Here is a 15,953-nt window from a genome sequence, read left to right on the forward strand (position 1 = left end):
GCATTTAAAATTCTAAGCTATTAAAAACCTCAGAAAACAAGCCAATTCTTACCTGAAGAAGTCAATGTCATTTCTTACAACATCATATGAAGCCACTATGAGATTGTGTCTTTTCACCTGGTGTTGCAATCTTAAGAAAAAAATGAGAAGTTAATTGAAGTGTTCCTTACACATTATTTCTGCCTTCAAAGATACCATCACAAGTGTTCCCATGCCCACAAACTATGCTTCAGTAGCAGTAGTAAAGTAAATTTAATAATTCCATTTGTGATATTTTACTCTAAACCAGTAAATGCAAGATGGGTTACCTTGCTCTCTCAGTAGGAGGTCCTGTATAGTGCAATGGATTAAGATACTCTTTCGAGCAAAATTTGCCCACTTCATCCACCCAGTGTCCCGTGAGTGTAGGAGGACACACCACCAAGGAAGGAAGAGGAACGCTGTCCACCAGTTTTGTTCTTGCATATTCCTGAGCCCTTAAGAGTATAAAATAAGAGTTTTAAAAAAATTGTTTTTCACAGAAGAGTTGAGGTGGGAAGGGACCTGGGGTGGCCACCTAGTCCAAGCCCCCTATCCAAGCAGAGCCACCTCTGGTGGAAGTTGCCCAGGACTATGTCCAGATTCATTACCACACATAAGACCTATCATTAAAATCTAAGACAGAATGTTATTTGTTTAAACTTACCTGAGGCAATGATCACCTGCAAGAATGCAAATGGATTGTAAAGTTTTTCCTAAGCCCATGTCATCACAAAGAATTCCATGAAGTTTGTATTTATTGAGAAATGCAAGCCAGTTCACTCCATCCTGAAATCAGAAAAGAAGGAGAGTGCCTGAAGGAAAAAACTGGCTTTTTGCTAGTTAAGCTTCAGTTCAAACATCCATATGTTCAATGACCCAGCACTGCCAAATTAGGAGCTGGTTTCCCACCACAAATGGGAATCCACTACAGCCCATTCATTAAAAGTGGGAGGAATAAAGGGAAAAACAAACACCCAAATGGTACAGTCAGGCCTGGCTTTGCAGTGGTGGGCTGCCACAGTCAGCGTTAGCAAGGAAAAGCCCACTGGCCATTCCCAGGAAAAAAAAATAAAAAGGCAAAATCCAGAAAGGGGGAGAAATATCATTAGAACAGTATAAGAATCATGTATTACTTCATTTGTTCTTCCTTATCCAGGGTCCAAGATACACACTGTGCAACTGAAACCAAAACACTCAAAAAACACACAAGAAAAATGCAAGTACCTGAACAACTCCTACTATTCCATGAAATTATATCAGACTGGAACTTTTATTTTAAAAGTGTGTTACCTGCTGGTATTTTCTGAGCTCTGCTTTGATTGGCACTGGAATTTCATAGTTTTCCAGTTTTTTTCCATCCAGTAACTGTTCCAGAAAGTGACGTTCTTTAGCCTTCATCCTGATTAATTCTTCAGACATGTTTGGTGGGTCTGGTATACCAGCCTAGGGTTAACATTTTTAAAGCAAGTCATGTAAGGGCTACAGGACTTAACTGCCACACAGAGGAGAAGAAATTAAACCTCATACTCACTCAGACATTTTAAACACATAGTAAAGATCTGCAATCTTATAAACTGTATTAATCTAAACTTAGGATTTAAATACTATATTTAGCTATACTCGTTTGATTACTTGCAGTTCAACACATGCAGGATTGTAAGGTGCAAGAGAAATCCCACCCCAAAAGAACACATTGGAAAGACTGATAGAAATTACACAAAAGATGGAAAATCCTGCTCATGCTGCTAAGATTCTACAAACACTGAGCTATTCTACCTCTAATCAGAGAGTTTATCTGGCTGGCTAGAGAAGCCTATGACACCCTCTCCTCTTGAGCCACCAGCTACCATCCAAAGTTTGATGGATTTTTCTCCTACTTAGTAGAATTAGATCTAAAGTGATACTGAAATCCAAGCAGCTGGAAACTGATAGAAAAAAAAACACCTGAACCCCTCCAGGTTTCTAACAGCAGAGCTTTACTTCCTAGGTACTCTCCACACCAGGCCAGAAGCCCAAAGAAGGCATCTGGGGACCAAATATGCTCATTCTTGCTTGCTAATAACATACAGTAGCAGCAGAGGCACTCCTATTTTCCCACCATCATATCTGTCTTCCTATTTTTCTGGGCCTCCTCCATCTTCAGTCAGCTTTACTTCAAAACCCAACTTACTAATCACTTACAGAGGGCCCCTGGCTAAAAGAACCCTCTATCAAATAATTCCACCATATATGTGGTTAGTAAGGAAGGGGAATGTTAGCAGTGCCCCATACAGTATTTAAGTACATACATACAGAGACAGCAGCTTCCTTGTTCCTTGTTCCTACTCTTCCTTTTAGAACTTATCTGCAGTATGAACACTATGCCAGGTGATTTGGTTCAAGTATGTTGTCAACTTGTGGCAGGATTGCTTATCAATACAAGTTTGATCAAGTTAAACCATTTATCATACAATCCCTTCTCTTAGTCATACTCTCATTTTTATGGTTGCAGGAATAATCGACTTGAGGATAAAGATGCAGGAAACAGCATAGTTAAGTTGCCACAACTCACTTAATGCAATTTATTAATTGTTAAATAAAATACTGTTCCATGACAAAACAGGCATTTTCTCTCATCAATAATCTGCTTCACTCTATGCTTACATATTTACTATAGTTCATTATCTGGTACTGAACTTTCTTAACCAGAAAGGGAAATTTTAAGGCACTTATTTTCCATAACTGTGGAAAAGAAATATGAAGTGATCATGCATATGCATGCAATTAATAAAACAAGTACAGTATGTTTTTAAGAGATTCTCACTAAATTTTATTAAAATAGCTTTAACACCCCCCTGCCCCAAGCTACGTGTATTCCACAGGACTGTTTAAGATGTGTATGAAGAAGGGCCCTAGTGCAAATGGCACTGCAATGAACATGCTAGCAATTAAGTTCTTTGCTCACTTTCAACTTGTTCAACATCTCAGTGTAAGCACAAAAAGTAAGCGCTCCAGTTAAGGCAGACTGCTAGTTATCAGATCTAAGGTTCTATTATACTATATTAAAAGTGAAATAATAAAAAACCCATTAAGCTGACAACTTTATTTCATTATTGCTGTGGAAATTCTAAACTGTCTTTTATTACCATCTGGTGGTCACATTAAGTTACTCAGAAGCATTGTAGTCCTTGGTGCACAACATCAGAAGTTGCCTGAGGTATGCAAGAGGTAGCAGGAGTGAAAGACTGAAGCAGATCTGTACTGATTAAGCACTACTGCATCATAATACACAATATTTTGCCTAAATATGTAGGGTGGTGCTTTTTGATTTTAAGAACTAGTAATAAGTGACCCTACTTATCCCCACACTATTTCTATTGCAGTTATGTTTTATTTTTCTTTTAAACCAGTATTGCTTTTGTGCATTTCTCTTAACATACCCAGCAACATACATACCTAAGGAGAGTGCACATGGAACTAAAACTTTTCAACCCAAACTAAGAAAAGCAGCATTACAAACAAAATTAATAAATCTACCATTAATCTTGTGTATACAGCTGAAATGAACTTCTTGTAAAGAGAAATTTTATTTTAACATTGAACTAGAAAATTGCTAACACAGAGTCTAATTTTGCTTATTTTGCTTATAAAGGACGCATCTTCTATTATCTGATATGGACTCAACACCTATAAAACCAGTTACTCATTCAGCATTTAATAAGCCAGAAGCCTGGACTTTGCAGCTGATGAAAGAGCAGATACAGGACAGTTCACATACTCCATATACGTACAGCTTGAGCTTACCTCAAGAGGCATCAGTCTAATCAGTGTAGCAAAGCACTGAGTAGCCATAAAACGCACACTGTTTGTCTGATCACTCATTCTACCCAGAACTGGAACCACTAGAAGAACAATGTATGGAACAATACCAACATCCAGCTGCTCCATTACACCTGGAGTGGTTGTTAAGGAAATAGTTTTCAACAGTTCAGGTTTGTCTGACAAATATACACCCAGGAGATTTCATATTCAGTAAGTTTTTAATTGTTACACTCAGGTGAATGAGATTTCTAGTAACAAAGCAATGTAGAAGCAGGGAAATCTGATCTACCCAATTACCTCTGGCAGCAAAGTGCATGGTTTGAGAAACTAAATTACCTCCACCAAAACATCACTTGGTAAATAAAATAAGGGCAATGGAAATAAAGGTTTCTTCTGTGTCCTTCCACAGGAGAAAAAACAGCTTAATATTTTATTTAATTTCTCTTCACTTTTTTTTTCAGGTAACTGTTTTTGTTCCTTCAAATGAAACAACAGCAAAGAAGTTTCTGCATTTTTGAATATGCAAGCAAGGATACACGCAAGTGCTTCAATTGCACCTTCTTGTTTGGTGTTGTCATCTATTGCTCCCAGCCATGGTAAAACTTTCTCTAGAAAGATATTCATTGTTTCCATGGTTGCTATTTTGCTCATAACACCCACACAACGGGAAGCCATGTGTCTCACAGCAGTGCTGGGATGTTGAAGGCACATGTAAAGATGAGGCAAATGCTGTATTAACTGAATAAAAGAAAAAGGTGTGGGGTAAAGGTTAATATGAATTATAAACAAATCAGTGATTTTTTTTTAACTACAGAGTATTTCAAAGTCATTTAAGAAGGCTCAAAATGTCCCCTTTGCAAGATATAATTGCTTACAACTAAAAAATTATTTCAGAAGAAAAAGGCAATTTGACCTTTGAACACATTTTACTCCCCAGTACAGATAAAATTCAGAGTAAAAAAATATTTAGCATTTCAATCAAAATCAAAATTACTGAATCCCTTAGTTAGGAAGAAAGTGTTTCACACTGAAAATAGAGTAAAAAAAAAATAAATTATTTCTTAAATACAGATACATAGATTTAAGAATTTCTTCCAGCTAGCATATTTGTCCTAGACTCATTCCCTTCGTGTTTAGGCAGATGAATTACTACTCATGTTGGGAATCTCAGTAATTCTGTGTGACAAGGAGGACACCCAGAAGGAAATCTGCATCTCCCCAGCAGGGTATACACATGTGTCTTTGGTGTATGTATGTGTCTTCTTTTTAATCAGTGCAGATATGCTTCTGTATTGATACCTAAACAGACGGTCAGGCTTTTCCTAGTGCCAAAGTCCCTAACTGCTAGCTTTGATGAACCAAGTTCAGCCTCTGACTTTCTACAATTTTTTTTAAACTGCATACAGTATTAGCACCATCAAAACCAATCTACACAATAACTACATACCACATTTATGTATATATATATAAAAAAAGTCTTTCCACGGCATATGCTAAATGCACTCGAAATCACTTCAGTATTTTATTAAAATAGGTAAAAAAAAATTCCCATGATTCTTCTCAATCTGCTCAGAATTCTATAGCCCTTCATTATACCCATCCATTCCAGAGTTCTGGCCTACTTATTCTTTGAATGCAAGCCTTGTCACGTATTTTTGTCATCCTGTTGCCCTTCTCTGTCTGTCTTCCAGAGCTACTATACTTACTCTGAAACAGAGTAATAGATAGATATTAGATGCAGACAGGCTACTACTGAAAATTGTGTTAGATGCAGGCATAAGGATGACTTTCTTGTTCTGTTGCTTCCTTAACATTTTTTTAACCTTCAGTGATACTTTCTCATAACTCTCGCAACTCCAGGATTCTCTCCTGAGTAGAAACAGACAGTTCAGAGAAACAGACCATTTTTAAATGATCAAATCTAGTCTACTTGGGAGTAAACTGAAGTCTCCATAAATTTTGTATTCCCTGCACAGGCTGCTTTTCTTACAACCTTCAACCTGGTACAGAGTATCCAGGCAATAAACTGACTTTAGTACTACCATTTTGCCCCCACTCTGGCCACACAAACTGCATGACAGTTTGTGCATTGTAAGTCAAATCTTTTCAGTCAGCCACACCGTGCTGCATAACCACATTTTTATCTTTACTTTCGTAACAAACAGAAGGCACCATATTTCCAGTCTGTTCTCCAGGTTTAGGAAATAGAGAATTAGAATAAAGCAGAGATGCTGATTCCAATGTAACAAAACAGCATAAATACTATCAAAACTCAAATGTTGGAAACAATCTTGTTTGGGATCTTGTTCAAAAAAGGGTAGGCCAAGGCTAAACTTTTAGGTAGCTGTTTACTTTTGTGGTTTATTCTATGACCTGCACAGATGACAGAATTTAACATCCTACAGAATACAGGGAAAATCAGCTTTTAAACGGTACATCTTGACTGCTGAAGGCTATGCCTTCAGTTTGTCAAGACTAGGACAGAGGATCTGGAGAACAGGCAGGCTAATGAGTGACTAAAACACCATTTGAACAAACTAGAAAGATATCTAAAAAACTAAAGTAAAGAATTTAAACCACTAGTGATAAAGAGACTGAAGTGTTTCATGCAAAAGCTAATTACCAGAGGATGTAGCTGAGTATCCATCGAAGCTGCTGTTGTTTCAAAAACCTGCAAAGAATTCACCAGCTCCTGGGCAGGAGCATCTCCTTTTTCCAGTAAGGATTTTCGGTCTGGTAAAAACAGAAAAGGTGTTCAGTTTAAGACTGACACACTGGCTCCAGCCTGCCACCCCTCCCAGTTTAAATCAGAAGTGTAATTACCAAAATTATTTATGTGAATGTTGTTCCTTAACGAACCAACCATAGCATCCCAGAGATGTGGCAATCCTGTTGCCATTTCAGCACCAAAATGTTTAGCTATAGTAGATAAGGCAAATTCAGCTCCTCTTCTCTGTACAACATAAGGTTTCTGAGCCTAGAATTAAACAATTCAACAAAGTAGTGGGGCTAAGTACATTTAATAACAATTATTGTCAAGGGTGACCTCTCATTTCATAGGCATTCAATTTTGATTGTGTTTATACCTATCTACAACACATTCACCGATAGTTTTTTTTCCCCAAGTTAATTACTTTATTCTTTATACAGAATAAAAGAATATATATATTTTTTATAAAGATAAAAAGTCTTTTACAGCCAATTATTTCAAGCCTATAAATTTGAGATTTGGCCTTTGCTGATATTGGTCCATTCCAACAGGATGTTTCCAAGTGGTTCCAGAACCTCAGATATTGCCAACACAGTGACACCAAGAACAGTACTATACTAGAAAACTCACAACATTTGATTTGTTATTTATCCCCCACTCTTGCTTCCACCCTCGCTGGCAAGCGGAACTAATAAAAAGTACTAATAATTAAGAACAAAATGCACAACATTGTTTAGGAGTTCACAGTCCTACCTACAATCTTATTAAAACGTGCTGAAGTTTGAAATTAATAAAAGGGAAGAGTTTAGGACATCAAATATGGAAGTCACAGACATGCTGTTTCACACAGTCATAGTTCAGTTGCTGGTTTTAATGCTTCAGAGGCATCCAGCAGCAACTGAGATGGACCAACACTAACATAGGCAGGACACAGTTGGTGTCCTCTTGTGTTTGTTCCACACTTTGTGGAAATCCATGCATGAACTTATATTAATACTCATATTCTATAGTAAACATAACATTTCAGGAGTTATTAATATTCTTAATGACAAACATTTAAAATAAACACATGCTGCTTGCATCACAAAACCTCCTGTTTTGTGATGCAAAACCCCTGCCATCCCTACTACACTGGTATCAAGTCCAGTGAATTCAAAGTAATGGAAAGGAGGGGTGGATGTGAAGTTGCAAATTCAAGTTTTTGAAATGTACCTCATCAAGTTCTGTAGGAATGCTTCCACTGCTGCCTGTGGGAAGATCTGCAATAGGGGCTTTTGGAGCTTTTGGAGTAGGACCTCGCCGACTTGTGATGGCAAAAGCAGCCTTCTGATGTCTGTACAATGTAATTATTCCCCTGTGTTTAGTAACTGTGTGCTGCATCCCATCTTTATCAGAGTTGGGCCCTAAAAGAAAAGGGAGAACAGCTGACAACAATTTAAACTGCAGTTTAACACATAGGGGGGATGTGAGAGCTACCTACAAGTCATCTGCTGATTGTGCTTTAAAAAACTCAATGTTTTCCACCCTTGAGGACTATGGCACTTGGGTACAGAGAAGAATTGCTGTGCTAGGAGCACATTAGACTTCGAAGGAAAATTTAAATGCGTAAACAGCCAGAAATTATAATTCAGCAAGAAGCACAGGTAACACGTCAATCAAACAAAACATTTGCACAATTTCATTTCATAAAAAGCACATTAAGCTCTAAAGTTGCAGTCAATTTATATTCTGTGTCCTTTAACACAGTTCAGTACTTCTGTCATGATACAATAAAAGATGCCATCAGTATCTTTGAATTTGTTGATGTGTCTATTTATACTAAAGACCTTCATTTTCAGTTATGAATGTTATTCTACTCTGAGATAAAGGAGGACACATTCATTAACAAAGAGTAGAACATACAATAGTCAAACCTTAAAGCAGGTCAGAATCTTTGAGAGTATTAAGATCTTTATTGAATTAATCTGGGTTGTTCATTCAATCCATGCATTTTCAATAATTTAGGGGATCCATGACCATTGCATGCATAGGATTATGTTATTAATTTTGAACACTGTCCTAATCTTTTTATCTTATAATTAGCCTATGGAATGCAACACAAGTCACACATTTTTGACAGGCTACTTTAATTTCCATCTTTATTCAGTAACATCTCTAAGTTAAATGTGATCATAACTAGGTTATAACCAAACAAAAGCCAATACCTGAAAATTGGAATAGAAGTATTTTATAGATATACAGATATAAATCAACAGACATTAGTTGCACACAGTTTAAAATACCTAAATGAAATCATTATTAATAAATACTCAGATACTGGCATTTTAAAAATCAATGAAAACAAGCCTCGTTCAAATACTCATTTCAACAGTTCAGAAATAAGCACAGACATATTAAAAATCCTGGCAGTCTCAGATGTCATACCTTTTGAGTTTTCATGGCTACTCTGAGGCTGTGCAGGACATGCTGCCAGTGGGGTAAGATGTGGATCCACACACAGGGAGTTGCAGAGATTTTTTATAATCTTTGAGTTGGGACAAGGAGACCTTGTTGTACACTGCTGAAGTAACTTTGCTATACACGAAGCCACATAGTTTTGTACGAGCGTATTCTCTTCTTTTTTGATAGCTTCCATTAAGGGTTTTATAACAGGATTTAGTTTTTCTGGAAGTTGCTGCAAGTTCACAACTGCACATGCAGCAAAAGTATGGACTCGCAGATGCAACACTTGCCATTCTTGATTTGTTTCTGTAACAGTCATTTGGACTTGCTGCCTTTTACTGTCCAACTGTTGCAGAACTTTAGGATTCAAAGAAAAGGATGATGTCACCTCATTGAAAACAGAAGTAACCTAAGAAAAAGGAAATAAAGAATTACAGATCTGTTTAATTTACTATAAAACAGGATATCCTCATGGTACAACATGAGTCACTTATCACCATCTCCATTTTCCCAGTAAATAACAGGAAATTCTCCAAAATGTAGTTTCTGGGAATCCTGAACTACCAATCAGAGAAAATCAGATATATCATAGACACTTAAAGTCCGGATTCCCAAAGCTACAAGAGCAGTTTATGTACTCCTGCAAATTTAGATTGTCCCATATCTGTCAGTTCTACCCAGATATTCTGGAAAATATGTAGCATGTGACAGATTAGCAAAGCAGAACGTGAATAACAAGAATCCAAAAACGATGTGTAAGGTGCCTGTGCATGAACAAGTTGTTTCTCAGCACACTCTCTTTTGAGGAAAGAGACTGAGATAAAAATCTAAGAAATAAAGCACAACAAAGTAGCTGCCGAATTTTCCATATCCTTCCCCACTCAAAACCAGTTGACTATTGTTGCTTAAATCTTTCATGGAAAAAGATTAAATGCAGATTAAAAGGTCAGGGTGCAAGGGGGAAGAAGGTCTAGAATTTACAGTCTATTTACAAGACTTCTGACAATGGTTTTGAAGCCTGCTTTTTTTTTCTTGTGAGAAGATTTCAATAGTGAATCCACACCTGGGATCAGAACTCAGTTTTATTCTCCCATTACATACCTTGCATTGCACTTGATTTTTGTCAGACTGTAAACACACCTCAGGGGAAACAGTAGGAGTCTTTGCACATTCTTTTTCACAAGATATGCAAAGGTCACCACATTATTTCTGCAAGTTACTGTCTATGTAATAATTATGCTGAAGGTGCATTTCAAGACAAGAACAGATTTGGAGGAGAGGCAGGCATGCCTCTACTTACCAGCTCATTAGCTTGATCTATGGTAAATACACTGCAGTTTACTCTGTTTCCAATGTCAATGTGTGCATCAGCTAGCAATGAGATGAGTTGTTTACATTCATTTTGCATTCGTGTAAAAGGAACAGCAATTTCATCATAATAGAGATGTTCAGAAAGGACCCCAAGTAAACGAGGTTGAACACAAATAGCCACAGTTGTACACTCCTGTAACAGAAAAATACAATTTTCTTTCCTTAATAATCACAATTCCTTTTTTCAGTCTTGGGCAGCTCAATCTAACTACAAAAATCCAGTTTCCAGAGGGACTATTAACATTCATAACCCAGAATATTAAAGATAAAGGATTAGGAACAAAAAGTCTGCCACTAGAAATGATAGTGAGTAGAGAAAAGACAGTAATCTTCAAAGGAATCACTGACCTTAGATAAAAGGCATCCTGAGAATAGATTTGTTTGTAGAAAAAATGTGAGCATATTTACTGATTCATAGTTTTGACAGCTGGCATTTATCTACTGAGTCCTGTATTCCTCCACTGTCTAACAATCAAGATTTTGGTATTTAAATGCATGAACACCATTTTAGCTTACCTACTGAAATCTTATTTTGAGCTAAGTATCACACAACAAGCAGTGGATTGAGATAGTAAGTAAAATTTATTTTTGCTGCAGAAACATCCTACCTTTTGCAAGGCAGCCCACTCACAGATTACTAACGCAACACTAATCCTCTGCAAGGCAGATTTAGAATTCAAGTGGAAGAGCAGTAGCTGAGCTAATGATTCAGCTGGCTTTATTTCTTGAGTAACAGTATTTACACCTGGGTCACAAATGCAGCAACAAAGTGCTCCCAGCAACCTGACAAAACAAAAAACCAGTCACTTCAACATTATAATTATTCTGCAATCAATGATTCAAAATGACGATGCAATAACATGAATTATATTTTGGCAAAACCACTATATATTATATAAAAAATACATTGCTTTTAAGTATTTTTTTCATATTTCCAGTAAACTGACTTTGCTGCCATCATCCGAGCACGCATGACAACGTAATCCCTGGTTGCTGGATCTTCTGCAATGCTGTCTGCCCCAGCAATGTATTCCTGAATCACTTCCTTGTTCTGGGTTTGACCTTGACGCAGTTTAGCACCTGCTTTTTCCTATGGAATAAAGGAAAGGTTGAAAGTTCGTTTGTAATGAAAAGATTAATTCATATTCCATAACAATACAAATCGCCATACCATGAAAAAGTTAGATTAAGACAGAACACTTCCTGGGTAACAGATTTCTTAAAGTAGTCAATACTTCGTAAATAATCTCTCTACTAACAGTATTCAGTAGTCCAATTAAATGCATGCTACATTCCTTCACTATAATATTAAGGTTAATATTTGACATACAGCTGACAAACACAGAGGAAAAAGGAAACCTCTCATCATGTTTTCAGAAATAACACAAAGCTTTTGGATTTAAGTCAGTACTGCAAACAGATGGCTTTAGAGTCACATAAATAGACTTTATAAGGTATCCATGTAGAGAATGCTACACAGCAGAACTTAATTCTTGGATAACCTGACAAGAACCCTTTTGCTCTACAGACTTGAGGCTTGTAAGAGTTTACATTTAGAACTGTAGAAAGGCACCACCACTCCCCTCTAACACCCTTAGAATGTGTTTTATATACAGCTAAGCAATTTCCTACTACTTTCCTCAGAACAGTCAGGGAGGCCATATTTCACTTACTTTGGACCTGGTTTTTACTTCTAGCAACATGTTTAAGTCAATGGGCAAATGAGATGGCTGCATCATTAAGCAGAGCCAGGCTCCCATCCATGGACAAGCAGCTGCAACAACATACTGTACAGATGCCTTGTTTAACAGTTCCAGCCACACCTTGGGAAAGAACCACAGCAGAAATCATGACAAATTTGTAAGTGGTCTACATAAAATCATACACATGCTGAGAAACTGCAGGAACACTCTGCAATTTGCTCTACATTTGACAGTAAAGCAGACATGGGCAAATTGCAAGTATTTAATACGAGCACACTATTCTTTATCTGCAGAAACGTAGACAGGATTTGAAAGAGCAAGATACACAAACACTGTATCTAGGTGGTAAGTCATGCAAATACCTTATGAATAAGATCCAGAATTTCTTGGTTGCTTTCTAAGATACAAAACTGAAATATGTGCCTCAACATGTCTTGCAGAATTGGAGTCAGCCAGGTTGAAGAACTCTGAAACAAGGATATCATATGACCAAGCAAATTCCAATATGTATCACAGTAATACACTAATACCTCTAATTCTTACCTGGTCTTGGGTAGACAACAGTGTGAATAATGTTTCCAGTGCTGCTTTTCGCACAGAAGATATTGTGTGATGCAAGAATGGCCACACTCGTGGGACCAAAACTGTCAGAGATTGCTGAATACTACAAGAAAGGGAAATGTAGAGGCAGCGTCAGGGATAAAAACACACACACAGAGCTAAGTTAATTTTGTTTATTCTCATTTTATCCAAAAGAAAGCTTTAAGAAAGCAAAGTATGGCATGTACTTGGTGATTTTAAGTGAAGGATCAAGTTACTACAGCTTATACATTTAAAATAGTTTGAGTTCATATCTTTTTTCAGGAAAATACTGGTTTGGGTATTTTTAACTGGTATAGAGAACTAGTCAGTTTAAGCACATATTTTTACCATGTTTTTTTCCCAGATTATACTTTAGGCTTTGTTCAACTGTTCAGAAAAAAGGAGGGGCCGTTTCTGTTCTGAAATTGCTATTAGGCAGTTATGACTTGACAATTAATTAAAAACAAGCTTGCATCTTTTTTACATGAACTGGCATATCAGCTGATGCAAGTGTTATGTGTTGAATTAAAAGACTGCATTAGTAACAAAATTTCATTCTTTATTTTGGATTTGGGAAACCACCAGCTCCAGTAGTGCCAATCATATAGGATGAGAAAAATCAAATGTGTACAGCATCTACCTTAAGAGCAGTTACTCTGAGTTTACCATGTGTATTATGAAAAATTTAACATACTAAGATGCAGTTCCTTTCATTTGTCAGAGTCCCAAAGAGATACCAACTAGGTAGTGTTGTGAAGCAGTCACAAAATTACTAGTTGTACCATTGATGTGAATTTATGTTTGGAGCTTATTTCAGAACTATTTCAATAGCAAATTTCTACATGTTCATGAATGTGTTTTAATATACACAGTTTGGTCTCATTTGGAGTTTGTCTGTTCCTTGTTAACAAACAAGATGTTTGTGGGCAGGACCACCATGTGAGTGGAGCAAATACCCTTTACTAAAACACCCATGATGAATGGAGAGAGACGGGGGGGGGGGGGGAAAAGTCACATATAAACCATGTCTAATACACTTCTTAATTCCTTTGCTGCATTTCACTAACACAATGAATAGAGAAGCACTGTCATAACCTTCACTTTATTAAAAAACTAAAGTAGAAACAAAATACCGAGTTTAATTAATCATCTCCTTGGTACATGATTTGAAAGAAACTAATGATTCCAATTTGACAATAAGTGGACACTCAGACCTGTAATACCAAAGCAATACTAATTGAAAAGTTACCTGCATTTGCGGACCTGAGGGTAAGTCAGAAGGGATGAAAGAAGGATCATGATACTGTTTGTGGAAGCTGTCAAGTCATCCAACTCCAGGAGTGCATCCCACAAGGTATTAAGAATAAAAGGCACCTATACAAATAAGCAGAGGAGGTTTATATTTTTTTTAAAAAAACTACTAAACCTCTAAGTATTATTTTCTTTGCTTAGACCAAAAGTGAACTTAAAACCGTTCAGTCACCTTCTGAGATTGAAGTTGGACCAGGCTTTCCACTACTGGTACTAAAGATGCTGCAGCAACAGCTCGGACATCATCATCCAGATCTTGCAGACCTTCAATTATTGCAGGCAGCACTTTAGGCAATAAAGTGTTGATCATGTCCTACCAAAAAGATCAAAAGCATTTTTAAACCAAAAAAGCTTATAAAGATACAATCAACTAAGATGTACTCTTGTGTGTATAAATGAACCTGTGTTACAAAGGGATGATACAGGTCCAAGATTGCAATCTAAATATTTTAAGTTATCATTCATGAAATGAAACATAGGTTATCAATCTAATGAACCATAAGTCAGCTCAGTTTTGGTATAAACAAAGCTCAGTATCTGCAGAATACCACCACAGATAGCCTAAACTTCTTGTAACACTCTGCTCTGTTACCTCACACATGAGACCAGGCAGACATATCCTCTATTTATGTTTTCTGCAAGCACTACTTGCACTATATACCTGCAGCATGGATATAAAAGTGCAGTGACACATCTCAACCCACAGGACTGCAGTGCAAGCAAGCTTGCTCTATCACACCTATCTACTGCTCAGCCACATCCTCAACTCTGAGCAGAGACTTTTGATCCAAAGTTCTCTACAATTTGTCATAAGGGTCATTACCTGACGTACTGCCAAAGCATACTTTATTCCTAGGAGACCACCATGTCTCACTTCCCACTGTTCCTGTGTAAGCAGCTTCAGGAGAACATCCACAGTTTTATGAACACCAGTTTCATTCATGTGTTTCAATACTACTCCCAAAGTCTGAGCACAAGTCTCACGTACTGGTGCCACTACCTAGGAAAAAGTAAACAATAAAACAGATACCTCTGTATGAAATTTTCACTTAAAAAGAGTCAGATTACCAAGCTGTTATACAAACAAAGGTGAAGTTTATGCATCAGTTATTTTTTAATAAGCATCTGTGAGCAGTTATAACAGGGACATGCAGCAGCACTACACAAAGCACAGCCAGGCTGCTGCAGCGTTATCTCCTGCAGAAGCCTGCTGATCTTCCTGTTCCTGCCAAGATAGCTTAAACTTACTTCATCTGAAACAAAGTCTCCAAATCTGTCTAGTGCAAACACACAAAGAAGTCTAATAACCAAGTCTTCTAGCCACTCCTGATGCTGCTGAATCATCTGTAAGAAGAGATAAGTTGAACACCTTAAGTACATTTATTCATAAGGCATTTCTGATATGCTTACTTTAGCTAAAATCTGTAAAAGACAAGACAACAAGTGTTCACATTGATTCAATATAGCTCTCTTGCTAAGAGACAGTCCAGGCCAAGTAGTCAGCACTAATTCAACTCACTTGGATTATTACAAACATCATAACCTGGTTGTTTTCTCCTCTAAAAACACAGTACCTTTATCAAAAGGCTAGTGTCCTGCTTTCAGCTGGGACAGAGTTAGGTTTTTCCTCAGTAGCTGGTATAGTGCTGTGTTCTGGAGTCAATGTAAGAATAATGGTAATCCCACACAGATGTTTTGGTTGCTGCTACATCATGCTGATCCTAAGTCAAAGACTTCTGAATGTCTCATGCTCTGCCACCAAGGAGGTACACAAAAAGCAGAGAGGAAGCATTGCTGGGATAGGTGACAAAGGGACATTCCACACCACAGAATGTCATGCCCAGTATATAAACTGGGGGAGGTATCCAGAAGGGGCTGACTGGTGTTTTGGGCCAGGCTGGGCATTGATTGATCAGAGGGTGGTAAGCAATTATATTGTGCAGCACTTGGTTTTCTTGGGTTTTAATTCTTCATCTCCTCTTCATTACTATTATTACTGTTACTATGACTAG

The 15,953-nt window shown here is 37.3% G+C and overlaps 1 protein-coding gene across 1 annotated transcript in view; it reads right to left on the reverse strand.

Moving 5' to 3' along the window:
* BTAF1 (B-TFIID TATA-box binding protein associated factor 1) overlaps positions 1-15,953 on the reverse strand; it is a 42,829-nt gene that overhangs the window by 5,639 nt on the left and 21,237 nt on the right. The window contains exons 10-29 of the mRNA XM_005520638.3: positions 15,190-15,285; positions 14,765-14,941; positions 14,114-14,254; positions 13,880-14,004; positions 12,592-12,712; positions 12,411-12,515; positions 12,019-12,168; positions 11,293-11,435; positions 10,954-11,128; positions 10,275-10,478; positions 8,957-9,383; positions 7,745-7,935; positions 6,646-6,799; positions 6,446-6,555; positions 4,359-4,560; positions 3,805-3,953; positions 1,312-1,464; positions 686-807; positions 309-476; positions 53-130 (exon numbers count right to left, since the gene is read on the reverse strand). Of these exons, the coding sequence (XP_005520695.1) occupies positions 53-130; positions 309-476; positions 686-807; positions 1,312-1,464; positions 3,805-3,953; positions 4,359-4,560; positions 6,446-6,555; positions 6,646-6,799; positions 7,745-7,935; positions 8,957-9,383; positions 10,275-10,478; positions 10,954-11,128; positions 11,293-11,435; positions 12,019-12,168; positions 12,411-12,515; positions 12,592-12,712; positions 13,880-14,004; positions 14,114-14,254; positions 14,765-14,941; positions 15,190-15,285 (3,191 nt within the window). The remainder of the gene's footprint in view (positions 1-52; positions 131-308; positions 477-685; positions 808-1,311; positions 1,465-3,804; positions 3,954-4,358; positions 4,561-6,445; positions 6,556-6,645; positions 6,800-7,744; positions 7,936-8,956; positions 9,384-10,274; positions 10,479-10,953; positions 11,129-11,292; positions 11,436-12,018; positions 12,169-12,410; positions 12,516-12,591; positions 12,713-13,879; positions 14,005-14,113; positions 14,255-14,764; positions 14,942-15,189; positions 15,286-15,953) is intronic.

Source organism: Pseudopodoces humilis, chromosome 9 (assembly GCF_049639895.1).
Source record: "Pseudopodoces humilis isolate 2021_Gansu_Grassland_sample_001 chromosome 9, ASM4963989v1, whole genome shotgun sequence".
Lineage (NCBI taxonomy): Eukaryota > Metazoa > Chordata > Aves > Passeriformes > Paridae > Pseudopodoces > Pseudopodoces humilis.